Genomic DNA, 27,543 nt, shown 5'->3' with positions numbered 1-27,543 from the left:
AAAAAGAAAAAACCAAGGGGGTGGCGGATAAAAGGAACCGAGGAAAAAATCAGAAAAAGGAAGAAGGAAGAAAGCTGGGGGAGACAGAGGGCTTTCAGCTGAAAAGGGAAAGAGAAACTAAGGGAGGAAAAAACCGAAAGAACGGAGGGCGGCTAAGGCTGATGATCCGGGCAACGAAGGAGCTGGAAAAGCTAAGAAGAAAACCGAGAGAGCTCTCAGACGGAGGACTAAGTAGGAAATGGCAGCAGCAGCGCCGCCACCGCCTTCATCCCGTGCTGCCATTCCCGAGACCATCGTTCCAGAAATCGCCGTCGCTCACCGAGCCATCACCACGTCATCGGACATCCAGCACCATCGTCTGCAAATCTTCAACCGAACAGATGCGGTAAGTCATCTTCCCCCCTTTAAAAATTCTGTCTTCTCTTCAAGCTTAGACCCATAAGAATCTAAAAACAGAGATTAGCTTATTGTGATTTTTACGTTGATTGTGCGCAATTTTGAGCATACATGTTTTCTGTGTTGATTGGGATTGAATGTCTTTATGTTTCTTACCAATTCTTAGGCTGATTAACTTCAATTTGAACAAAGAATCGTAGAAATTCTTCATGCCCCCAGCCTGTTTGATTAAATGCCCAATTGAAAATTCTAATTGAAGGGTGAGTTTGTTGCATTTTGTGTGAAAAATGATATGGTCAGCAAATTCCATGCTTATCAAGATAGTGGATTTTCATGGTAGAAAACAGAGTTTCGAGTGGTTCTGACAGGCTTGTTTTTGTACCATTTGCCGCTGTTTTCTCTTATGTTTCGGTTGCATGAGTTCAAATTGAAATGGTATGAGAAGGAGCTTGTGCGATTTTGGTTTTGATTGGGAATGGCTAGATTTGAGTTTTTTGATGTTCCGCACGCAAGGAAGAACGATAATGGCAGCGGGCATTTTGCCCGCTTGAAGAAGATGATTATTTGTATATGTGAGGACTCGCAAAAACTATTATTTTATGCCTAATTTATGGCTTAATAAATTATTTAATTGGATTTTATTTCCAAGGAATATTTTCTAGTCTTATGAGACCTAAACGCATGATAATATAACTTCGTTATATTTTTAAAATGATTCGTTTCGAAAATTAATTTCCTAGAGCGCGTTTAGTAAAAATAGTGAATAGTACTTGGAGATTTTATCCGCGTAGTAGCACGATAAGCTTGGAATATTGGGGGCTTGTACTATGGTCCTAAAATAGGTAATCTTATGAATAAATACTCAAGTGATAGTTAGTAGTGCAATCGTTATAGGAATTTTTCGAAAGTTCTGCGTTATAGCGGTAAAATTTGACGGTACGCGTTTTCACACGCGCGACTTCAATTGAAGGACTTTAGACCCTTATTTCGGGACAATTAAGAGTGAATAATATCTACAAGAATATATATGCCTTGGAGGTTTAGTGCACTAGTGAACCAAACGCGCGAGAAAAATCGAGTCCAAACGCACCCTAAATTGCACTATTTCAAGTTGACTTTGAGGTGCATTTTGCACCACACAAAGAATCTTCCTTTGGAAGCCAATTGCATCAGCACTCTCTCTCTCTTCACCTCACTTGGCCGAACAACAAGAAGGAGAAGAGCTCTCCATTGTCTTCATTTTTCATCTTCAATCCATGCACCAAAATCCACCCAAATCACACCAAACTTGGAGATCTCTTAGCAAACCACTTGGAGACTACATCTAGCTAAGGAGGAAGGGAACTCTCACGGTTTCTTGGAGCTTCAAGAGGGCCGAAAATTCTGACCTTGCAAACCAAAGGAGTAGGTAATGATCAACCCTTGGATTCTTATCTTTTGGAGATTATGTGACAAGATTAAGCTCATGCATGCACTTAGTTACTTGTTTATGGTGTAAAAATGTGATTGTGGGCTCTTGGAATTCCCACACTTGGGTTGTTGTTGCTGATGTGATGATTAATGGTGATTATATTGTTGGTTTAGTGATTATAATGATGCATTAGTGATGGGTAATTAGTGGAAACTTCTTTGGGTGTAAGAGGCTAAAACTTCCGATTTTGCCCCTGCTATGTTCGGCTATTTCCAGGCCAAATTTTAATGGTTTAATGGCTCAGATTGGATTTTTATAGGATGTATTAGATGTGTGAAAAATTTCATTGGAAAATATTGAGGTTTGATGGAGCAAATGAATTTTTTTTCGAAACCAGCAAATCTGGAAACTGATTCGCGTATGTCTCTGACCAGCAGTAGTATTTTGGCTATAACTCTGTCCTCGGATGTCGAAATCATGTGCCGTCGGTGGCGTTTGAAACTAGACATTCCTAGCTTTAATTTGGTATATAATACACGTTCTGATTCTTTGTGACCAAGTCGAACCAAATGTTTTAAGTTCGCTGTCCTGTCACTCTGTTCATCTGGAATGAAGTGTTCAGGCAGCAACTTGATGCCCGAATTTGAACCAGGTGGGTGCCGAATTTGGGAATGATTTCTTCTGTGATATTTTAACTCTATGAATGTATTTTCTAAAGGCGTAAGCCACGCTCGATTTCGAGCTATATTGACTGAGTTGTGACTGAAACAAGCGGTCTGCTCTGTTTTGGAAAACCCTAATGTTGGACTGGTTTGGAACCAAATCTTGGAGTGAACTTGTTAGTTGATGTTTTTGATATTAAACACTTACCAAAGGTATCATGGGTATATCTTAGACCCTTATTTCACAAATGAACCATGGTTGGATAACTTTCTTGGTTAAACGATTGGAAATTTGGGAAATGAAAGTCAAAGGCAGAATGCCTTAGGAATTTTCTTGAACTTCGGTTGGCTCATTAACTACCTTGCCGAAGGTATTTTTCCCCGAAATTCGATAGAGAGATACTTTCCATATATTATTGAAATACTGCCAATTTTGGTGCCGATTCAAGTTCGTTTCGATACCCAATTGAATTACTAAAGTTAGAGGTTCAAATCTGGAAAATTCTCATCCAGTCTTGAATTTGCTCAACTTCGGGCTACCGTATCTCGGTGCTCGAGACTCCGATTCTTGATCCGCTTGTTTTGTCATACACTTCACTTGCAACACTAATTGAGCTGAAAATTTCAGAGGCCGGTTTGCAACGTGCGAATCGTGCCGAATTTTCAAAGTTGGCCGAAATCCAACTCAATTCTGCCTTGTAAACTGAAGCTGCGTCTTCAAACCCATTTTTGATCACTTTCCACTTCGATTCATGGAAAAGTGTCTTCTAGGAACTTATAGTACTCTCTAAGAGGTTTCTAACGGTATAAAGTTTTCCAATTCTCGACTTATACCGAGCGAGTTATGATTTTTCAAAGATTCATCATAAAACTGGAAAATTTTCCAATTTCAAAGAAATAGAGTTTTTCAAAAACTCTTTATTCTTTTGATGTTCTTAAACGTTTTGTTTACGATTTTCATGATCAAAAACTCAAATAATATTGTACCTAATAAAAGGCAAGTCGAACCTCGATTTACGTGTACTTGAGGTTCCTTTTGCAAAATAATTCTTAGATTGTACTAGTGAACAATCTTTCTTGATAAGTGGGTTAATTGTGTAATTATCCACTATTAAATTGCCAGGCGCGCAAGGAGACCTTCAAGAGGATCTCACCGTGGACACTTGAACTTCCGGGAAATAATTCTTATTGAATTGCTCGGTGAGTGTCAAGTGTATGAATTTGATACTTGCTTATTGTGATACTTGTTGGGAGTTTTAAAAATAAGGGCGGGTGCGTACTTTATCGCACTCGTTCTAATTTCAAATGAATGAATGAATGAATGAAATGTATTGAATGAATGAATGAAATGCAATGTCATGTCATGAATGCTTGTGTCGTTGGAGTGAATCTCCTCGACTACCAAATGAATGGGGGACGCCCAAACTCATAGGCCGTCCTTAGACTCGAGCCAGCAATGGGCTTGGTCGGGGATTTGGACGAGCCATGAGATACACATAAGCTCGACCTAATAAGAGGTCTTGCTTGGCATACTCGTTGAGTATCGCCCAATTATGGTCATTGTGGGCCCTTGGGGTGTACGGTGGACGGAGGGAAGAAAGTGGTGATCTACGGAAATGGAAATACCGACCCGGTTGACAGGAGGGTCAATGCGGGAAAGTATACGAATGACATCGACAGATCGAGTGGAACTTAGCTCCTGAGAGCTACTATATCCTTGAATTGTTTCTGATTACTTTTTCCTGTTTGATAGATTGATTATTGAAAAGACATGGATTTATTTATTAAAGTTGGGATTGTTATTTGATTACGTGCTTGCATGTGTGTTCTTGGCCTCACGAGCGTTTAGCTCACCCTATAGTTTTGTTTTCCTTAACAGGACCGACTCTTGGAGAATTATGGAGAAACCATCCGTTGTAATTTTGTTAAGACTCCTGTTATATATTTTGACTAGGCCCTGGTTTGGGTTGTACTTTTGGAAATTGTAAACTTGAAAAGTTTGGGCCCTGATGTGTACTTTGAATTTAAGTCGTTTCATGATTACCCGATGTACTGGTTATACATTAAGTGACTTATTAAGCTTGAACGCTTCCGCATTATTGTATTTATGTTGCTCTCATCGAAGTGCTTAATTCGGTTTTAAATTGAATGGAATTGCTTGAGTCCTGGCGAGAGCTGGGCAGGCGTCCGCGGATACCCTTTGGTCCGCCTTAGGGAGATGTGGGGCGTCACAGTATAGCTTTGTGATTTAAGTCCCGTGATTTCCCTTTCTTTGTTATTTGACTCAAAAAATTTTTAAAACTTCATAAATTGACCCCTGGACTTTACTTTTCATTAATTTCGACCCCAAAACCTTCATGATTCCTCCAATTAGGTCTCTATTCTGTTGTGATTGAACCTCTCAAGTTTCCCCTTTATTCTGATATGACCCGGAAAATTGGAAAAGTGAGCTTGTTTCTGCCTTTTAGATTTTAATCATCTTTTAATATGCATAAATAGTCTTTTGGCTAGATTAATTCTTGTTTTTTAGATCATAATTGTGGCCTAATAATTTTAGTTGATTTTATCACGTTGGGTTTAGTGAAACAAGTGATTTGGGCTAAGAAGTTTTTTTTTTTTTTTTTGGGTTTAAGAAAGTGGTTTTAGTTTATTTTGTTTGGGTTTTTGGTTTGGGTTTAGGAGGTAAAAGCCCACTCCTTTGGTTGGTTTTGTTTTGTTGGAAAGTGAAGGCCGGCCCATCTGTTTCTTTGGTTTTTAATCGGGTTTAGGGAGTTTTCGGCCCAAACAAATAAGAGAAAATGGCCCAATGGCCTGATCCATTAAGAAACCAGGAAAATGAATTTGCAGATCAGTCCTCAGACTTTTCCTTAATTATGCTACGGCCCTAAAAACTTTAGGCTTCTTTCAATTGGGTCCTTAATTTAATTGCAAATAGGCCCCTAAACTTTATTTTTCTTTAATTGTGACCCTGGATCTTTGTGATGATTATAATTTGACCCCAAAATTTTATTGATTTTTGCAATCAAGTCCTTTCTTTTTTGACTTCTTAAATGTGGATTGTTTATATGATTTAATTGATTCAATTTCACAATTCATTTTTATCTTTTATGATTATTTGTTAATTAAAATGATGCCTTGACCTTTTCTTTGTATTTTGGAGGGTAAATAAGTGACTTCACTTCATTAGAGCCCCAACTCAAGGGAGGTACACTCTATCCCTTATTTTGACTTATTTGATCCTATGTGCACTTATGTGAAATTGCATCCTTCTTTTTCTTTTTGAATATTCTCATTATATTTGTTCATTTAGTTACTTTATTTGTTTTAATTTTGTACATTTATTTTAATTTAATTTGTAATTATTTGGGAGGGCAATTAAATGCCACAATTGTAATAATTAGGTTATTATATCATTTTATTCCTTCCTTCTCTTTAGATTGTAGTAGGGTTCCCCGAATGTAATAGTTAGGGGTTTATTTGCTTTATTTGCCTTGTGTGTTTTTGCATGCCTATGTGTTATGTGTTACTCGCTTTCCTAGGGTCTTGCATCTAGACATCATGCTTGTGTGTTATGTGCTATATGTGATTTATGTGTTTATTTGCTTTATTATGCTTTATCTGATTTCTTAGACTGTAATAAATGCATGTTATCACACTAGTCCAATGCTAGCTGTGATTCCTTTCCCGTCACCTCACTAGTCCAACGCTAGTTGTGACTCTTTGTTCCGATTTCCCACTAGTCCAATGCTGGTGAGGATCCATAGACATGGACTAGTCCAATGCTAGACCCTTAGGGACCTCCTACGCTAGATCATGTTCGTATGGCTACATTACATTCTCATGCATATTTTTCATTTTTTGGGGTCTTTTATCATTTTTTTGCATGACATCCCTCCTTATACTTATATATCCCTTCCCCCATATTTTCCCTTATATGTATATTACTTATCTCTTTGTATGAAATATGACATTAGACTTGCATTTCATCTAAGCATTAGACCCAGGTTAGTACATTTGCTTGGTTAGACTAGGGAAAAATCCCTTGGATATGGGATATGGACGAGTTTGGTTTTTCTAACCTTAGCACGCTCGTATTCCCTCTATTAAAGGGAACATTGAAGTCACGAGTATAAGTTCCACGCACTCATTATGATGCATTCCTTTAGGTCATACACATTTGTATATTATTATTTTCTTTACTTTTTCTTTCTTTCGAGTCTCATGACTTGTATTGTTTGTGACTTCTTCAAAGAGTCTTCATTGGGCGTCACAATAATGTGATTGGTACCAAGTATGCTTTGAAGAGATATTCTGACCCTCCGATACCCTCCTAGGTCTAAAGTTTGCATTCATGTAGTACGTCCAAATGTGATAAATTTTTAGGTTAAAATAAGAAAATCTTTGACTAAATCGCGCAACTAGCCTTGGCTAGGTTGAAAGGATGCCTTGGATTCTTATTCTTGCCTTCCCTTTCTTCAAATGTGACTCCCGAATCTTTTTCTCTGATTTTCGTAGATTTGGAGTCGTTTAAAAAGGGTTTTTCTACTTTTTTCTTAAAAAATTCATTTTTTGGTGACTTGATACACCTTAACTCTATACCAAGTGGCGACTCCATTTTTCATTCAAAAAATTCTTTTTAAACTATATTTTGGGTCAAATCGTCGCATTTTCAAGTCCCATTTAGACCCATGTTCTTCATTTTCTTTTTGAATCAAAAATTCATTTTCCAATAAAAAATTGAATCAAAAGCCATTTTTCTAAACTCGTCTTTTATTTATTTTTCTTATTTAAAAAAATGGGGCGCGACAGTCCCGAGGGTGTTTTGAAATACCGAAATCGCGTGGTGGTGCCTAAAGATAAAACGTTAAAGACGGAGATCTTAGAGGAGACTCATCGGTCCAAGTATACGATCCATCCAGGTAGTAGTAAGATGTATCAGGACCTAAAAGGAGCTTATTGGTGGGACAATATGAAGAAGAAAATCGCTCTGTACGTGCAGAAATGTCTCGTTTGCCAACAAGTTAAGGCGGAGTATTAAAAACCATCTGACTTGTTGCAACCTCTTGAAAAACCCGAGTGGAAGTGGGAAAACATCAAAATGGATTTCATTTCAGGTTTGCCGCGAACGCAACGAGGACACGATGCTGTTTGGATGATCGTCGATCTATTAACCAAATCGGCCCATTTCTTGCCGGTAAACATGAAGTATTCCATGAAAAAATTGACTCAGGTGTACATGGATGAGATCGTAAGACTGCATGGAGTTCCTGTGAGCATCGTTTCAAATAGAGATCCCTGTTTCGTATCTAGGTTCTGGTAGAAATTCCAAGAGACTCTGAGGACTAAACTCAACCTAAGCACCACTTATCACCCTCAGACGGATAGACAGGCGGAGCGAATAATTCAAACTCTCGAGGATATGTTAAGAACTTGTATTCTGGATTTTGGAGGTAATTGGGGTCAACATATGACTTTAGTGGAGTTTGCTTACAATAACAGCTATCATTCATCGATTCAAATGGCACCATATGAATCACTTTATGGGCGGAAGTGCCGGCCATCGATCTATTGGAATGAAGTCGGAGAAAGGAAATTTCTAGATCCAACGGCTATTCCATGGATGGAGGAGGCACGAGAAAAAGTCAAGTTGATATGACAAAGACTCCAAACCGCTCAAAGCCGATAAAAGAGCTATGCGGACAATTGAAGAAAAGATCTGGAGTTCGAAATTGGAGACTGTGTTTTCCTCAAGGTCACACCATTACGGAGCATCACGGCGGGTAGAGGAAAGAAACTCCAACCGAGGTTCGTCGGACCTTTCAAGATTCTCCAGAGAGTTGGCAAAGTAGCGTATCGGCCAGAACTACTATCCAGTCTATCCAGAATTCACGACGTCTTCCACGTCTCGATGCTTAAGAAGTATTACCCCGACCCGTCTCATATCTTACAACCGGAGGAAATCAAAATAGATGAATCCCTCACCTACGAAGAAAAACCTGTACAGTTGCTTGACCGAAAAGTTAAAGAGCTGAAAAACAAACAGATTCCGTTGGTGAAGATCTTGTGAAGAAATCACGGGGTAGAGGAAGCTACTTGGGACGTGGAAGAAGAGATGCAAAAGAAATACCTCGAACTGTTCGTGAATCAAGGTGAGAAAATTTTGAGGGCGAAATTCTTTTAAGGGGGAGAGACTGTGAGAACCCGTGAATTTTCTTTTTTTCTAGGCTTTATTTTATTTAATTACAAGCTTTTTATACATTTTCTTTATTAGAAAAAATTTCTAGATGATTTTTATGAGTAAATATAGTTTTTAAATCATTTTTCTAGTATAAATTAGTTCATGAGATTTTAGAAGTGAATACCGGGCGTGGAACCCGCTAATGCGGTAAGTTCGGTAAAATTCGGTCAATTAGGTTAAGTTTTGTATGCAGGGATTAATTTACTAGGTGTTAAGAGATAATTAGAGGCTATCCAAATGGATTCGTCTGGGAGAGACAAAAGGATAGCTTTGCATTAAAAAGGGTGACAAGTGTCACTTTGTGATTTAATCTTGGACTTTGACCACTATTCATTAACTTTACCAATTAATCAAAAATTGACCCAAAATCATCTTCATTTCAAGCATCTTGGCCGACTCCCTCAAGAAGAAAACGAAAAGAAGACCCTCAACTCTCTTCATCTCTAGCTTGCTCAATCTTCAAATCTAACCGATACAATTTCAAATCTCTCCATAAAAACTCTTAGCTAGGTGGTAGTGAAGTAGTTGGTGAAGTGGTTTGGAAGAAAGTGATGCTAAGTAGCTTCTTTTCTTGAGGTTGCAAGGTGAGTAGCTAAGGAATTCTTTTTTGGTCTTGGTAATGTTAAATTAGCGACTTGTGTGAGTTAAAGAGATGATTTTATGTAATATTTCATGACTTTTGGTAGAGATTGGTGAATTTTTATATTTATTCGTGATTTTTCTGTTTTTATATGTTTAATGTTGGTTGGCCATGGATGATGGCTCGGAATGGTCTAGAGTTGTAGACACCAAATTTTGAATAATTTGTATGTATCATCTATTTCATGGTTTTCATTTTAGATTGCTTGCATTTTAGTTCGTTATTGTGTGTTTTGCACTATTAGTTGTTATGATATTTTAGTTTTATTCATTTTCTCCCTTTTAGTTGACCTATTTCATTTGCTATTTATTCTTATTTACTTTTAGTTTTAGTTTTTAGTTTTAGCTTTTAAGTTTAAGATTAGCATAGAGTTTTTAGAAAAAGAAAAGGAAAACATCAAAAATATGTTTTAGTCATTTTGTTTTTATTCAATGCTTTCTTGAAGAAAAATGAAAATGAAAAATCATTAAAAAAAAAGAAGAAAAAAGAAGAAAGAAAAGAAATACAAAAAGAAAAAAAAGGGAAAAGTGAAAATTGCATTTTTTGTGGTTTCTAGTTCATTTACTTTTTCATCCAATGATTAATTAAGGTGTTTTTGTTTTTTTATTCTTATTATTTTCATTTTGTTTAAGTTTATTCTTAAAAAAAATAATAATAATAATTTAAAAAAAAAAAATTTTGTCGCGGCATGCACGCTGCAAATTTTTGCAGCGTGCAAAGCACAATTTCAGAAGCATCATCGGATGGCTGGAGGTGAGGGCAAGGACAAGCCCTTCATCCTCACCATTGGGGTGAGGGTTTAGGAACCTGGAATTCCATATAAAAGAAAAAAGAAAGCATCAGCCGCGAGAGGAGTTTTTAGAGAACGGCGGAAAGAAAACTGAGCGACCGAGAGAGAGGCTAGGAAGTGGACGGCTGTAAGAAAAACTGAGGGCTTGGAGAGCTTTATCTGGTAGGGGAAGTGGCGGCTATTATCAAAGGAGAAAAGAAAACAACAACGGCAAGAGACGAATGGCAAGAGGAAAAATGGTGTGAAGGCTGGAAATTTGAAAAGAGAGAGACCGAAAGAGGAGCTATGGGGCATTGAGACAAAGAAACAGAAAAAACAGAGGAAGAAGAAAACCGAGAGAGCCGAGAGTGAAACTGGGACAGATTTGAAGCAAAAGAAAAGGAAAGATAGAAAGTGAAGGAGGAAACCAGCGCCTCCATCGTCGGTTTCCATCATCAGGGAAAGGTGAAGCTGTCTGCTGAAGATCTGTCCAATCCGCTTCCATTTTGCTGTCCAGGTATATTACTTCTTCTCTATCTATGTGATGATGATGTTGTAGCCATGCCATGTCTATGATTTTAATGTTCTCAGCACAGTCTATAATGAACCCATTAGATTTGTCGGATGTTTATAGTTATTCTCGGATGTTTGATAGGCCAAAATTAGGGAAGATGACATAAGTTTTCTGTTTAAAGTCCCACTCTTTACTTGTGTTAGTGATTCATATTTCGGCTAAAACCCTTGCAAGCAAGATGGAACTTTTTGACTGGTTACAACCGTATTCTTTCTGTTGCTAAGATAACACTTGGTGTGGTCTGTTGTTGTGTTATGTGGGTTGAAAGATCATAATTTTCTCTAATCTGGTGATGTTTGTGAGTTGTATCGTTAGTCCCCATTTCCGTAGCTTGGGTCTATTAGAACCTTTGAATTGCGGTTTGTAACCACAAGGCAAAACAGATTTTCTTTGCTTTGATTGCTGAAGCTCTGACTTTCAAGTGTCTGGTTCATATGCTACGTTAATGCTTGGGATTTGTTTGGTGCTGTTATTAGACTTTGTTATTAGGTTGTGATTAGTGAAAGATGTTAGCTTTTGATAAGCTCATCTAGGACTCACCGTAGAGCTGTTCCTTGTTCTCTTTTGTTGCATGCTGCCCGTTCGGTTGTTAGTTTGATATTCAATGATTGTTTTACTGCATCTAGTGTCGTATTAATCCAGTGATGTGAGTTTAATGGATTGGGTAAATGAGTTTATTAGCTTGGTTTGAGATTGCAGAAGATTCTTGCATGCTTGTATTAAAAGAAAACACAGGAAATGAAAGAAAGCTGCATTTTATTCTCATGTTTTGCTGTTTTCCTTGGTCCCGTAACAACTCTTAAAGCTGGTTGTCCTCAGTTTTGTTTGCATGATCAGATCTTGTGTCAAATGACTGGTGCATGAATTGTTTAAAACCCAAAGAAAACACCAGGGGAGTTTGCGGTAAAAGCTGCAACAGGAAAACGCAGGAATGGTTCCAGTGCTTGCGACTCTTTTTCTTATATTTGTTCCAGTAGCTGTCTTTTCTTGTATTTCTGCGTAATCATGGGGTTGGTTCAATAGTTTGAAAGATTTTAGGGATGTGTTAACATCAAGTGAAGCTTTTGGTGGCTGTTTCCATTCACAAAACATGCATGTGTTCATTGCATTAAGGATAGGTAGCCGTCAGATTTTTATCCTGTGTTGGTTAGTCTTCTTGGAAATCTGGTTTAGGCAAATGATCACAGCACTCCATGACATTTTTCTCGTTTCCTTCCCCTCCCCTCTGTCCCAAGTTGTTGCATTCAATTTGAGTTGTTAAATTCATTGGTTCGTTTTGTAAGGCTAAATGGAAAAGGTTGCGCAAAAATGTTAGCCAAAAATTGCAGAAAGCTTCAAAGTTGTTGAATGGTTTTCATTGCAGAAATCTTCCTCGTATGCATGCATGGTTTTTTTTCTGAATTTTCATTTTTACCCCCCAAGTCTCCCCTTAAGCCACTAAGGCCCAGAAACTTTGAAAATTTAATCAATTGGGTCCTTTGGATTTTGCAGCAATGTACTATGGCCCAATTACTTGACTTATTTGATCAATCTTGTTACTCTATAGTCTTCATTGCTGCTGGTTTGTTTTGGTTAGACTCTTGTAAGGTTTTTTTTAGGTTGAGATCAAAGGATTTCAAGAACTTTATGGGATAATTTGGCTTTATGTGGAATTTGGATGTTTTTGATGATTTTAATCACAATAGTTGGGGCCTTATTTCATGAATATGGAATGCTTAGGCATCTAAATGCTTTTAACCGTTCAATTCCATATTTATGTGATTGTTTGTGGTTATTTGACCCTTGCTTTGTTTTGGACCCTCGAAGTTCTTAAATGTTCAATTGAGCTCGAGTGATTGTTTAAGTGTTATGTTTGAAGTCTTTAGTAGATGTCATGCTTGGGGATTGGATGATCATACCTTTTTCTTGGTCTTTAATTAACTTTTGACTCCATTAAGTTGTAATCGAGGAATGACTTGTTGACTTGGTGATTCAATTTGTTTTGTTTACATTTTTATCATTATATTGGTGCATTAATCCTTTGTTTTGATGGTTTAGCCCAAATTAAGTTCACTCCACCCTATTAGCACCACAAAAAGGAGCGGTATAATTTCTTTTACCCCTTTTGTTTCTCTCCTATGTGATCTAATGTGCTAAGTGTGAATCGCATGTTTATTTTGCTTTCCTTGTTTCATCTTCATTACTTTCATTTACTTCATTTACTTTTGCTTTATTCAAGTTATTCTTTATGAGGTATGTGTACACCTCTTGGCTTGTAATAGATAGGGCTTAGATAGTAATTTGGTCCATTTTCCCTTTCCCTTTTGTTTTAAATTAGCAAATGTAATAGTTGCATGCCTATGTGTTACATGTTAAATGCTTTACTAGGCTCTTGCATCTAGTCGAGCATGCTAAGTGTTACGTGCTACGTGTTTATGATTGTTTGGCATGTCTACTCGCTTTCCATAGCCTGAATGAATGTGATGGATGAATGTACGTTTCCACTAGTCTAACGCTAGTCGGAATTCATAGAATGGGCTAGTCCAACGCTAGACCCTTAGGGATTTCCCCTCGTTAGTACATGTTCGCATGTTCATTGCATGTCATGCATTCTTTCTAGTTTTATCATTTTGTAGGCCCCTCAAACCCCTTTTCCCTCTATTTTTAGGATTTTTGCATTTCATGCTAGCTATAGGGTTCATTTTGCTTGAGTGTCCCCTTCCGATAAGGAAAACGAGCGAGTGTGGCTACTCGATAGCCTTAGCACGCTAGTTTTGCCTTCTAATCAAAGGGAAAATCGAAGTCGAAAAGTTAGGATTCCTTCCCGTACCCAATTTGTTGCATTCCTCTAGGGTCATACTTTCATTTTATCACATCCATACACTTTTAACCACAATTTTGCACATTTCTCAAACCATACTTTTTTACTACATTTTACCTATCACCTGCTTATTTTCACTTCACAAATGAAATTCCACTTTACCTTATATATCTATTATTCTATTTTCACACACTTGCACACAAAAAACACTTGAATTTTATACAATTTCACACATGCACCTTTTTATACATTCGCACACTTGCACTTACATTTCTTGCATCTTTCATACACTTTCACACTTGCACGCTTGAATTTGAACTCTCATTTGCATTAATCGACCTCTATGAGGTTTTCCTTTGTTGGCCGCCACAATTCATGTGGTTTGGGACTAAAAGCCTCACAAGAGACATCGTAGAATTTAGGATTGCATTTTCCTTTCCGTTTTGCATTCATATAGTCATATCCAACGTGCGAACATACATTGGGTAGAAAACTAGGAAAGGTAAGGTTAAGTCGCGCAACTAGCCTTGGCTAGGTCAAAGGGGTGCCTTGGATTCTATCCTTGCCTTCCCCTTTGTCAAACGTGACTCCCGAACCTTTTTCTTTGGCTTACGTGGACTAGGAGTCGTTTTTAAAAGGGTTTTACTACTTTGTCTTTAAAAATTTATTTTTTAGGTGACTTGGTACACCTTAATCATTATCAAGTGGCGACTCCAATTTCTCATTCAAAAACCCTTTTTAAAAAACTATCTTTTTGGGTCAAATCGTCGCTTTTTCAAGTCCCATATTAGACCCATATCTTTTTCAACTCACAAAAATCATTTTCCAATCAAAATTGAATCAAAAGCATCTTTCTCAAACCATTTATTTTTCTTATCAAAAAATGGGGCGCGGCAGTTGGCGACTCCACTGGGGACTTCCTAAGTGGGTCCAAGCATTTTTGACTTAACCATTTGTTTCCTTTTTCTACCCTTTCTATGCATGGCATGTGGATATTAGGATTGCATTTTTTAGGACCTTTTGTCTTATATACGTAATCAAACCAATCCCTCGACTCACGAATGTATGTTTGAATGAATGTTTACTTGTTATCTCGCGCTTGCATTGCATTTTGGGAGGTATGGGTCACCCTAGAGCCTCGCGTTGGTTCTTGACCCTTCCCCTCCAAACGAGCACTAGCATACGAGCATACGCTTTACTTCTTTTATCCCTTTTATTTTTCTTTAGTGGCTTGTCACGCCACTCTACCCTACTAGGATTAGGAGACCCACTTGGACATGTGATCACGACACGATGTGTGTGTAGCATGATCCAATGGGTCACTCAATCTTCCGCTTTAAGCTATGGGTTGATAGCCTTTAGCTTTTAGTCGAAGGTTGGGGATTTTGATAGATTCACTCAAACACGTAGCCGTGACACGATGTGTGCGTAGCGGTGTTTGGGGAATCGCTCGAGCCACCGACAAAGAACCTTGGGATTGATGACCCTTGGTTTCTAAGTCTGAAGGCTCGGGGATCTGAGCTTATCGAGTCTAGATGCATTAGCGAACCCCAGTCTCATGCATCCATATTAGAATAGCCTAGGGTAGAGTCGGCCTTATCCTGAGCTAGGGACACTATTCACGAGGGGAGGGGTCCAACCCCTTTCTCCCTTTTGTTGCTTTATTTCTTTGTATTAATTTCGTTGCTATAATGTGTTATGTGTATTTATTCGGCTGAACTAACTTTTTCTTGGTTTTTTGTCCCCATTGCATTCACAAACCCTAGCAAATAAGAGGTCTGGCATGACCTTCTTTTAGAACCTACCCTCGTAGATAGGTTATTGCACGTTTAAAGATTTTGGTATATTGCATTCATAGATTAATAATGTCATACCATTTTAGGCCTACCCTGGCATATAAAGGGCTCCTTAGGTCACGTTTCCATTTCAAATTGCATGTTTTATCGCTTTAATAAACTGGCATCATGCATAAACCCTAGAAGGGAATGCCATTTAGGGGATCCCGTGTTAGGAATAAACCACCTTGTGTCTCGGATACTTAATCCAAAGAGACTTGCACGTTTACATTTTGTACCATCCAAAGGGGTTGTGTACAAGGTAAGGTAGGATCCGATCGTCTTCATAGAATGATTTTTGGAATATGAACGTCTAATAATCACTTTTTGGCCATTTTATCAAAGTTGGTAAAAATCTCTTGCGTAAAAGGACATTAATTTGAAGAAATTCACAAATGATTCCTCTTGTTGAGACGATGAATAAATTGAGGCCAAATCGTGATTTTAGAAGGCTCATAGACTAATTTTCTGAAACCACCAATGGCCGGCCGATTCAATCGATCCATTTTATCAATTCATAATCAATTTTGAATAAACCATCATTTGACCAATTTACCCTTTTTAGGGTCATCCGGTCTATTTTGAATAAATCGTCAATTCATTTGACCAATTTACCCTTTTTAGGGTCATCCGGTCGATTTTGAATAAATCGTCAATTCATTTGACCAATTTACCCCTTTTAGGGTCATTCGGCCGATTTTTGAATAAATCACTAATTCAATTTCATTCATTTGGCCAATTTACCCATTTTTAGGGCAACTGAGCCGATTTTGAATAAATCAAGTTTCGTTCAATCTATTTGATCAATTTACCCTTTTTAGGGTGATCTGATTAATTTTGGATAAAATTAAATTTCATTCAATTCATTTGACCTGTTTCCCCTTTTAGGGTAATCCGGTCGATTTTTAATAAATTGTTAATTTCATTTGACCAATTAGGATTTCAATGTCGAATTTCAAAATGGAAAACCTAGTCGAACATCCATTGCATTCAGCCATTTGATCAGTTGGAGTTTTGACCCGTGCTTCACTGAGAAAAGTTGTCAAAACGAATTCCAATCTCTTCGATAGGAAGTTCGTCAAGGTCAAACCCGTGCGTTTTACAAGTTCTTGTATCGATCAAAAGTGATCAATCCCCTCGGACGAGGTCCTCATTTTGACAAATGTCTTTCGTCTCTCCAATTGACCAAATTCTTCAAAATTATTTTTCACTCAATGAGTTGATCGGATCCATCAGGTATGGTATAGTGCCTACCTCAGAGGATTGCATTTTCATGCTAGGCCTACCCTTGGCACAAAAAGGGTTCCCCCATAGGACATGCATCCGAATTTTCTGGATATCTACTAACTCTTGCCTTTTTCTTTTCTTTTTCTTTATTTTTATTGGAATAACTAAGCAAGGGTTAAATCTAAAGGCAATTCCTTTCAAAATTCTCAGGTAAAATTTCAAAATAGTTTTTCGGAAAAGTCCCATTATTACGCGATCCTGAAGTAGGGCCCAAAGGAATCGTGTAGACATGAGTACTCAACCAGAATCGTCCGATAAGGCCGTTGCAACTACCCAGCCGGAGGCCGCAAGTCCTGGGGTTCAGTTGACTGAATTACTCGCAAAATTTGGGGAAATGGCATCCGAAATGGCCGCTCAAAAGAGGTTAATCAACGAACTCGTTAGTAGCGGAGTGCAACCTGAGCCTGTGCCCGCCACACAACCACAATCTGAACCATTTGTTATTCCTCCCAGCCAGACCACGTTACCATTTGTTATTCCTTCAATGCAAACCACGTTTGAGGGAATTGTCAACCCGCAATATGCTTATACTCAAAATCCTCCGTTCTATCCTCCTTAGGGGCAAGGGTTTCAGCCTCAAATCGACCCAAACATGCATCCGAACCCACAAACCTTTTACCAGAATACCGCAGAGCCTATGGTACCGGAGCACACTTTTCAAAATAAGCCAGAAATGGGAGAGTCGTCTGCCCAGATTGATATGAAGCTACTTAAACGCTTGGATCGTTTTGATGAATTCATCCGGAAAAGCCAAGGTTTAAGCAAACAAGGGGTGTTGGATTATGATGATTTGTGCCTGTTTCCGAACGTGCAACTGCCGGTGGGGTTCAAGACCCCTAAATTCAACAAATATGATGGAACAAGCAACCCTAAAACGCACCTGCGCTTGTTTGCTAACAAGTTGGACAAGCCAGTGGATGACGAGAATTTGCCGTTGAGATTATTTCCAGAAAGCTTAGAAGGGGATGCTCTCGATTGGTATTCCAACCTAAAGCCAGAGGAAGTGAAGACCTGGCTCGATCTGTCCAATGCCTTCATTAGACAATATGAGTATAACTGTGAGCTAGCGCCAACCCGGACTACTCTGGAAGGAACGAAAAGGCGACCATCTGAAGATCATAAGACATATGCCAAGAGATGGAGAAAGATAGCTGCGAAGGTGGAGCCACCGATGACTGAGGATGAAATTATTCGCACATTCATAAAGGCGCATGATCCTCCATATTTCGAAGAAATTTTCCGTATGACTGGTTGTTCTTTTGCTGCAATTGTGAATAAATTGGAAGAGTTTGACGACTTTGTGAGAGCCGGAAAAATTGTTAATGTCTCTGCTCTCAAATCCCAGTTGGATGCTTTACAAGGTCAAGGAAGCAATGTGAAAAAGCCGCCGTTCAAAAAGAAAGAGGGGGATGCAACCTTTATTTGGAACCAAAACCCTTCACCCAGACCCCGATACCAACACAGTCCAATCTACCAACCCCATTACCCTTACTACTCAAATCCGCACCCTGTATATACTACCAACATCCCCCACCCTCGACCTCGCCCAAGCTATTCAAACCCACCTTCAGCCCCTTTTCAAATTTCCCAACCAAATCCACCCCAAAACCGATCTCGCCCTCCATATAACCCAAGATTTCCTCCACCAAATAGACCTGTTTACAACCATCCTCAACCTCCTGAACCTTACAACCGACCACCTAGCCGTACATTCACCAATTTAGGCAGGCCTCTGGACCAATTGTATGACCAGTTGAAGGCCGCCGGGAAAATTGGTACAGTACCCCCTTCTACCTACCCATATGGCATGCCCGCGTGGTATAATCCACAAGCTGTCTGTGCTTATCATTCTGGGGCCCTCGGACATGCCACCTTTGATTGCAAGGCGCTTAAGCATAAAATCCAAGATATGGTTGATGCCGGGGAGATTGTAATCCGGAAAAGGGAGGCGCAAGGGCCGAACGTAAATAGGAACCCTTTACCGGAACATGCCAATATCATTGGGATTATTCTGGATGATACGGAGTATGTGGAACCAGTCAGAGAATTGGCAAGGGAAGCTGAAGTCTTGGATCTCACGCCAGCTGAGAGTGCGGCTTTGGAGCCAATAATCGTCGAATTCCCGAAACAGGAGCCTATCCTGAGCCTGCAACAAGTACCGTGGAACTATGATGAACCTGTCATACAGATTGGGGAAAAGATAATTGCAAAGGAAGAAGTGTCAGCGGTCACCAGATCGGGGAAGGTTACAAGTCCATTTGAAGCTGCCGTTCCGATTCAAGCAAATAACTCCGAGCCGCTCGTTAAACCAACAATCACCGAGAAAGAAGCCTTGGATTTCCTTAAGAGACTTCAGAGAAGTGAGTACAATGTGGTCGAGAAACTAAGCAAGTCACCTGCCCAGATATCCATGTTGGATTTACTTTTTTCTTCAGATATGCATAGAGACGCGCTGATCGAGGTGTTGACCAAAGCTCAAATTCCTAAGGACATTTCAGTTGATAATTTCTCACATGTAGTTGGAAATGTGTTATTCACCAAACAAATTACTTTCTCTGACGAGGAATTGCCGGCGGAAGGCATTGGACATAACAAGGCCCTGTATATAGTTGTGAGGTGCAACGGAAAAATGCTGCCGAAGGTGTTGATTGACAACGGATCTGCGCTTAATATCTGTCCTTGGAGCACCTTGGAGAAGCTAGGATTGCAAGACATCAAGCTGAGGCCTTCAGGGACCGTAGTCCGAGGTTTTGATGGAGCACAAAGAGAGCCAATAGGAGAAGTGGACTTAGTGGTCGAGATGGGACCCGCGCAGTTTCAAATAACCTGCCAAGTCATGCACTTTTCTAGTGTTTACAACGTTTTGCTTGGAAGGCCGTGGATTCATAAGTCCGGAGCCGTGCCGTCTTCATTGCATCAGTTGCTGAAATTTGTAGTAAATGACAAGCTGATAACTATATTTGCCGAGGAGGATTGTCTTGTAATCACTGATTCTGGGTCAAAAGAGGATGGAAGCCGAAATGTCACCATGACTCCTCATAGCACGGCTGATATCGTCTCTGTAAGTTGGATCACAAACGAGGAGCGAGTTTTACCAAAGGCCAGTGTCATGATGGCCAAAGAAATGATCCGTGGAGGCTATGAATTTGACAAAGGGCTGGGACGAGATTTGCAAGGAATTTTGAAGCCAGTGGAGATTGTGGAAAAAAAGGATTCATTTGGTTTGGGTTTCCGACCGACTGCCAAGGACATCAGAGAGATGAAGGAACACAAGAGAGCGGAGAAAGAAGGAAGGCAAGGGGCTCTTGACATTCCACCACTGCATTATACTTTCCCACGACCAGCCGAGGTGATCATGTCAGAAATCAACCCAGTTGACGAAATTGAAGCAAGTTTGGCCCAATTGTTCGTTGGGGCAATATTTGAAGATAGTGTTCCAGGCGAAGCTGAATTTCCTGACATCCCCGAAGGATCAATTCCCAATTGGACAGCCGAGTCCCTGCCCATTCGGAAGGAGTTTCGGTAAACTGAAAGGGGTTTATCATTCATGTGAATTCATGAAAATACTTTTGCATCCGTAAATAGCCAATGAAAACAATTTTACTTTTGACTAACATTTGCGCATGTAAATATTGTTAAGTTTTCATCTCATTTCCATTTGCTTACAATCAAAGTTTTATGAAAATGCACAAGTTGTTCTTGTCATATTGTATTGTTTATTCGCTTGTTTATATTCATATTGCCAGTTCATTTATTTGTTGTATGTTTGATTGCTTATTATCCCACATTCGTTAATTCTTTCAGATGGCCAAAAATAAAAATATTTGACCCTTTGGATATCACAATTCTGGAATTCGATAATGACAATCTCTATATCACTCACGACTTGGAGGTCTGTGAATCTGAGCTCCAAAGCGAGAGTGATAATGAGGAGGTATTCGATTCTTTTGCAAAGGATCTTGAACAATATGAGGAAAAATCAAAACCGAACCTGGAAGAAACAGAAAAGGTTAACATTGGCACTGAGGATGAGGTTAAGGAGGTGCAAATTAGTATTCATTTGAATGAGAGGCAGAAAAAGGAGATGCTTGAATTTTTGACTATGTTCCAAGATGTTTTTGCGTGGTCCTATGATGATATGACTGGCATTTCAACTGACGTGGTAGTGCATAGGTTACCCACAGACCCTTCCTTTCCCCCCGTAAAGCAAAAACCCAGAAAATTCAAACCAGATATAAGCCTCAAAATAAAAGAGCAAATTGAAAAACAACTCAAAACCAACATTATCATTGTTTCCCATTACCCAATTTGGCTTTCAAATCCAGTCCCTGTTCCAAAAAAGAGTGGAGAGGTGAGAGTTTGTGTTGACTATAGAGACCTTAATAAAGCCAGTCCTAAAGATGATTTCCCTCTACCAAATATTCACATTCTCTTAGACAATACTGCCGGACATGAGATTGAATCCTTTTGCGATTGTTTTGCTGGCTACCACCAAATTTTGATGGCAGAAGAGGATAGGGAGAAGACTGCTTTCATTACCCCTTGGGGTACCTTTTGCTACCGAGTCATGCCTTTCGGTTTAAAGAATGTTGGAGCAACGTATCAGAGGACCATGACAACCCTATTTCATGATATGATCCACCGGGAGATGGAGGTCTACGTGGATGACATTATAATCAAGTCTAAGAGGGCAGAGGACCATTTGGTTGATTTGAAGAAGTTATTCGAAAGATTGCGGAAGTACAATTTGAAGTTAAATCCTGCGAAATGCGCCTTTGGAGCACCTGCAGGTAAGCTGTTGGGATTCATTGTTAGCAAGAAGGGCATAGAAATAGATCCGGCAAAAATCAAAGCAATTCGAGATATGCCAGTGCCGAAAACTCAGAAGGACGTGAAAAGCTTCTTAGGGAAGATCAATTTCATTGGGAGGTTCATCGGCCAACTAACTGCCACATGCGAGCCGTTGTTCAAATTATTGAGAAAGAATGTGCCATTGTATTGGAGTGAGGAGTGCCAACAGGCTTTTGATAAGATTAAAGATTATTTGTTGCAACCACCAGTCTTAGTGCCGCCCAAACCGAGCCGACCTTTGATTATGTATTTATCTGTACTCGATGGAGCAGTAGGGTGTGTTCTAGGTCAGCACGATGACTCTGGAAGGAAGGAACAAGCCATCTACTATCTAAGCAAGAAGTTCACGCAGTACGAGGCTAATTATTCATTCATTGAGAAAAGCTGTTGTGCATTGGCCTGGGCGGCTCAAAAGTTGAGACACTACTTGTTGAGCCATACCACTTATCTTATTTCCCGATCTGATCCTTTGAAGTATCTTTTGGAGAAGCCGATGTTAACCGGACGCCTGGCCAAATGGCAGATAATTCTATCAGAGTTCGACATTATTTTCACTTCACAAAAGGCGGTCAAGGGGCAAGCTATAGCTGATCATTTGGCAGAAAATCCAAGGGATGATGATTATCAACCACTTCATACCTATTTCCCTGATGAGAAAGTTTTATTCGTAGGCGCTACAGATGATATAGGTGAGCAAAGCCCTGAATGGAGGCTTTTCTTCGATGGAGCTTCGAATTCTCTCGGAGTTGGGATTGGAGCTGTTCTGGTTTCACCCGAAGGGAAGCATTACCCTGCCGCTGCCAAATTACAATTTGCCTGCACAAACAACATGGCTGAATATGAAGCCTGCATTTTTGGTCTCAAAATGGCGTTGGAAATGGAAATCAAAGAGTTGATAGCTTTCAGTGATTCAGATTTGCTCGTGCATCAAACCTTGAAGCAGTGGATAAGCAAAGATTCAAAAATTCTGCCCTACCATTGTAGTCTGCTCACTCTGGCCAAGCAATTTCGAAATTTGGAGTTCAGACATCTCCCGCGAGCCCGAAACGCATTTGCCGATGCTTTGGCTACCTTAGCTTCCATGATCCAATATCCCGATGAATTGAAGATCGAACCAATTCCGATTCAACTTCAAGACAAACCTGCCCACTGTTGGGTTGTAGACAAGTCCTCTGACAATGTTCCTTGGTATAATGATCTTAAAGAGTTTCTCAAAACAGGATCTTATCCTCTGCATGCTAGTACAAAGGACAAGAGTTTTCTGCGTAGAATGGCTTCAAAATTTTTCTTGAATGGAGAAGTGTTGTACAAAAGAACCTCGGATTTGAACCTTTTAAGGTGCATTGATGAAGATGAAGCTCAATATATGATGAAAGAAGTGCATAGTGGCGTTTGTGGACCTCACATGAATGGCCATTTGCTAGCGAAGAAAATCATGAGAACCGGATACTTCTGGCTTACTATGGAGCATGATTGTATAGACTTTGTCCAGAGATGTATAAAATGTCAAATGCACGGTGACATTATCCGTGCTCCACCCACTGAGTTGCATAGCATGACTGCCCCATGGCCCTGTTCAATGTGGGGTATGGACGTAATTGGTACAATCGATCCTCCCGCTTCAAATGGACATCGATTTATATTGGTGGCGATTGAGTACTTCACTAAATGGGTTGAAGCGGAATCATTCAAACATGTCACGAAGAAGGTAGTTGCCAATTTCTTGAGAGATCACATCATCTGTCGCTTTGGAGTACCCGAAACGCTTATCACGGACAATGCCAAGAATCTGAACAATGACATGGTAGATGGACTATGTGAGCAGTTCAAAATCAAACACCGCAACTCCGCCATTTATAGGCCTCAGATGAATGGAGCTGTAGAAGCCGCAAATAAAAATCTGAAGAAAATTATTCGCAAAATGATAGAAAAGCATCGCGATTGGCATGAAAAGTTGCCTTATGCATTGATGGCGTACCGGACTTCTATTCGGACATCGACTGGGGCAACGCCATATTCACTTATGTATGGGATGGAAGCTGTATTACCAGTTGAGGTTGAAATTCCGTCGCTACGAATCCTTATGGAAGCTAAATTGGAGGAGGCCGATTGGATCAAGCAGCGCCATGAGCAATTGACTTTGATAGATCAAAAGCGATTCAATGCTATCTGTCATGGTCAGTGCTATCAAAAACGTGTGGCCCGGGCTTACAACAAAAAAGTCCATCGGCGGGCATTTGAAGAAGGTGATAAGGTACTGAAGCGAATTTTGTCAATGCAAGATGAAGCTAAAGGCAAGTTCGCTCCAAATTGGCAAGGGCCGTTCATTGTCCAAAAGGTATTACCTGGTGGAGCTCTTATTTTGGCGGAAATGGATGGACGGGCTTTCCCTCAACCCATCAACTCAGATATGTGCAAAAAGTTTTTCATTTGATCACGCAAATTTTCTTTAGAAATTCATGCAAATGGCGAAATGCAAGTCAGGCCATCTTCTTTTACACTAAAAAATATTTTATCTCTACTTGTCCCCTTTGAGCCATCAGATTTGACAAATTTCGTTTGATAACCCTTGAGAATTCCAAACCCCACACTGGGGCAAATTTATTTCGAAAAAAGAAAAAAGAAGAAAAGAGAGATAAGGAAAAAATCCTACACTGGGGCAAATTTAGTTTTCAAAGAAAAATGCAAAGGTGAGGAGAAAGTAGTAAAAAAAAAAAAAAAAAAAAGAGAGAAAATCCGATCAAACTGGGGCAAATTTTCCTCAATTTCAGAGTTATTTTCAAAAGAGTGCAATCTCAAGTTATTTCACCTCTTATATCAAGATTTGCTTTCAAACCTCAACTTTTCTTGAAAAACACCCCACCTGACCTCATTATAAAAGCCCAAAGTCCTGGCTTTCGTCACTGGCTGCATTTCTATTAGAAAATTTGTTAATCAACTGGCAGGTGATGTCCGTAATGTCTTCGCCTAATCTTATAAGGGAAGTACATTTTACTGATGCCAGCAATCTTTAACTCATATTTCTGAGTCAATCATGGTCGAGATATTTCATTGTTCTTTAGGTGAAAACCCGAAAGGGCGCCTCGAAAAAAAAAAAAAAAGAAGAAGAAGCAAAAGCAAAAAGCGAAAAAAAGAGAAAAAGAAAAAAAAAGAAAAATCTTGGTGAAAACCCGAAAGGGCGCCAAGGTAGGTTTTCACAACAGTCAAGCTCAAGAAGGAACAGCTGGTGACCTGGTTCATTTAGGGTTTTCCTCATATTTGTGATACTTCTGCCGATATCGGATTCCGAAGAGAAAATATCCAAAGTCTTGAATATGATATTCGTTGGCTAAACTTGTATTGTTCTTTACAAATAATCTTTGCAGAATGTATCTTTATAAACCTTGTGGTTGTTCTCAATTATTTGTGTAGGACTGCTTATGATTGTCTACATTCTTTTGCATGCTCATCTTTGCCTGACATAGGAAATAATCTTGCATATACATTGATTTTTATATGACTAATTTTCACGCATCATTCTTTCACCATTGAATTCAAATGAATGATAAACCCTAAGGTTTGTGCAAAGATAAGGGATTCAATCATCAGTTACAGTGAGTAAAAATGCAACAAAGCTGCCACCTAGATTGGGTGAAGTGTTAAATCCGTATTTTATTAATCTCGGAAATTGAAAGGTTTCAAGTTCGATTAAGGCAAACGCTGCAGAGCAGAAGCAAAAGCATCACAAGACTCATGTTTACACGATTCTCAAGGCAAACCGGATCAAATAATGGTGGCAAGTCCATTATTTCTTCTTTTCTTGCAGTAATGTTGCATTCACAAACAAAAGCAGCCACTCTCCTTTTGGGCGCCTAAATCAATGACAGGCAAAGCTTCCCAGTAAGCAAGGATCGATGTTATTTGCAAAACTCGATCATAAGAAACAACATCAGCTCTCGCTTCAATCACAAAGATCCAAATTTCCCTCTTGGTGCAAAAGTTGAGCTATTCTCAGATAAAAAAAGCTCAATTCATTGTTTAAACTTTCCCAGTGAAGTCCTTTTTTAAATTCTGTTCGGGTCAGTCCCGTTTAAATTCTGTTCGGGTCAGTCCCGTTTAATTTCTGTTCGGGTCAGTCCCGTTTAAATTTCTGTTCGGGTCAGTCCCGTTTAAATTCTGTTCGGGTCAGCCCCGTTTAAATTCTGTTCGGGTCAGTCCCGTTTTAAATTTCTGTTCGGGTCAGTCCCGTTTAAATTCTGTTCGGGTCAGTCCCGTTTTCAATTCTTGTTCGGGTCAGTCCCGTTTTATTTTTCATGTTCGGGTCAGTCCCATGTTAGAATTCCTGTTCGTTGGAATCTTTTGCAGCCCAATAACACAGGTAGGTATTTGGTGTCTACTTCTTTGTCTCAAGTTTTTTCAAAACTCAGACAAAGAGGGGCAAACTGTAGACACCAACTTTTGAATAATTTGTATGTATCATCTATTTCATGGTTTTCATTTTAGATTGCTTGCATTTTAGTTCGTTATTGTGTGTTTTGCACTATTAGTTGTTATGATATTTTAGTTTTATTCATTTTCGCCCTTTTAGTTGACCTATTTCATTTGCTATTTATTCTTATTTACTTTTAGTTTTAGTTTTTAGTTTTAGCTTTTAAGTTTAAGATTAGCATAGAGTTTTTAGAAAAAGAAAAGGAAAACATCAAAAATATGTTTTAGTCATTTTGTTTTTATTCAATGCTTTCTTGAAGAAAAATGAAAATGAAAAATCATTAAAAAAAAAGAAGAAAAAAGAAGAAAGAAAAGAAATACAAAAAGAAAAAAAAAAGGGAAAAGTGAAAATTGCATTTTTTGTGGTTTCTAGTTCATTTACTTTTTCATCCAATGATTAATTAAGGTGTTTTTGTTTTTTTATTCTTATTATTTTCATTTTGTTTAAGTTTATTCTTAAAAAAAAATAATAATAATTAAAAAAAAAAAAATTTTGTCGCGGCATGCATGCTGCAAATTTTTGCAGCGTGCAAAGCACAATTTCAGAAGCATCATCGGATGGCTGGAGGTGAGGGCAAGGACAAGCCCTTCATCCTCACCATTGGGGTGAGGGTTTAGGAACCTGGAATTCCATATAAAAGAAAAAAGAAAGCATCAGCCGCGAGAGGAGTTTTTAGAGAACGGCGGAAAGAAAACTGAGCGACCGAGAGAGAGGCTAGGAAGTGGACGGCTGTAAGAAAAACTGAGGGCTTGGAGAGCTTTATCTGGTAGGGGAAGTGGCGGCTGTTATCAAAGGAGAAAAGAAAACAACAACGGCAAGAGACGAACGGCAAGAGGAAAAACGGTGTGAAGGCTGGAAATTTGAAAAGAGAGAGACCGAAAGAGGAGCTATGGGGCATTGGGACAAAGAAACAGAAAAAACAGAGGAAGAAGTAAACCGAGAGAGCCGAGAGTGAAACTGGGACAGATTTGAAGCAAAAGAAAAGGAAAGATAGAAAGTGAAGGAGAAACCAGCGCCTCCATCGTCGGTTTCCATCATCAGGGAAAGGTGAAGCTGTCTGCTGAAGATCTGTCCAATCCGCTTCCATTTTGCTGTCCAGGTATATTACTTCTTCTCTATCTATGTGATGATGATGTTGTAGCCATGCCATGTCTATGATTTTAATGTTCTCAGCACAGTCTATAATGAACCCATTAGATTTGTCGGATGTTTATAGTTATTCTCGGATGTTTGATAGGCCAAAATTAGGGAAGATGACATAAGTTTTCTGTTTAAAGTCCCACTCTTTACTTGTGTTAGTGATTCATATTTCGGCTAAAACCCTTGCAAGCAAGATGGAACTTTTTGACTGGTTACAACCGTATTCTTTCTGTTGCTAAGATAACACTTGGTGTGGTCTGTTGTTGTGTTATGTGGGTTGAAAGATCATAATTTTCTCTAATCTGGTGATGTTTGTGAGTTGTATCGTTAGTCCCTATTTCCGTAGCTTGGGTCTATTAGAACCTTTGAATTGCGGTTTGTAACCACAAGGCAAAACAGATTTTCTTTGCTTTGATTGCTGAAGCTCTGACTTTCAAGTGTCTGGTTCATATGCTACGTTAATGCTTGGGAT

At 39.2% G+C, this 27,543-nt stretch overlaps 1 protein-coding gene across 1 annotated transcript; it reads left to right on the top strand.

Moving 5' to 3' along the window:
- The first annotated feature begins 238 nt into the window (after window positions 1-238).
- LOC140007207 (uncharacterized) lies at window positions 239-27,193 on the top strand. Its single transcript, XM_072049903.1, has 3 exons — window positions 239-385; window positions 18,366-19,906; window positions 27,073-27,193. Exons 1-3 carry the CDS (start codon window positions 239-241, stop codon window positions 27,191-27,193), a joined length of 1,809 nt encoding a protein of 602 aa, XP_071906004.1.
- Window positions 27,194-27,543: the final 350 nt, after the last annotated feature.

The sequence above is a fragment of the Coffea arabica genome, chromosome 5c (genome assembly GCF_036785885.1).
Source record: "Coffea arabica cultivar ET-39 chromosome 5c, Coffea Arabica ET-39 HiFi, whole genome shotgun sequence".
Lineage (NCBI taxonomy): Eukaryota > Viridiplantae > Streptophyta > Magnoliopsida > Gentianales > Rubiaceae > Coffea > Coffea arabica.
This window is presented reverse-complemented; position numbering and strand designations above follow the sequence as displayed.

What these genes read in the sequence shown, in the direction of transcription:
- LOC140007207 (XM_072049903.1), top strand. Translation starts at nt 239, where the DNA reads ATGGCAGCAGCAGCGCCGCCACCGCCTTCATCCCGTGCTGCCATTCCC. An exon ending in TCTTCAACCGAACAGATGCG is followed by an intron (nt 386 to 18,365) that starts GTAAGTCATCTT and finishes TTGTATGACCAG; the next exon opens with TTGAAGGCCGCCGGGAAAAT. An exon ending in AGAGCGGAGAAAGAAGGAAG is followed by an intron (nt 19,907 to 27,072) that starts GCAAGGGGCTCT and finishes ATGATGTTGTAG; the next exon opens with CCATGCCATGTCTATGATTT.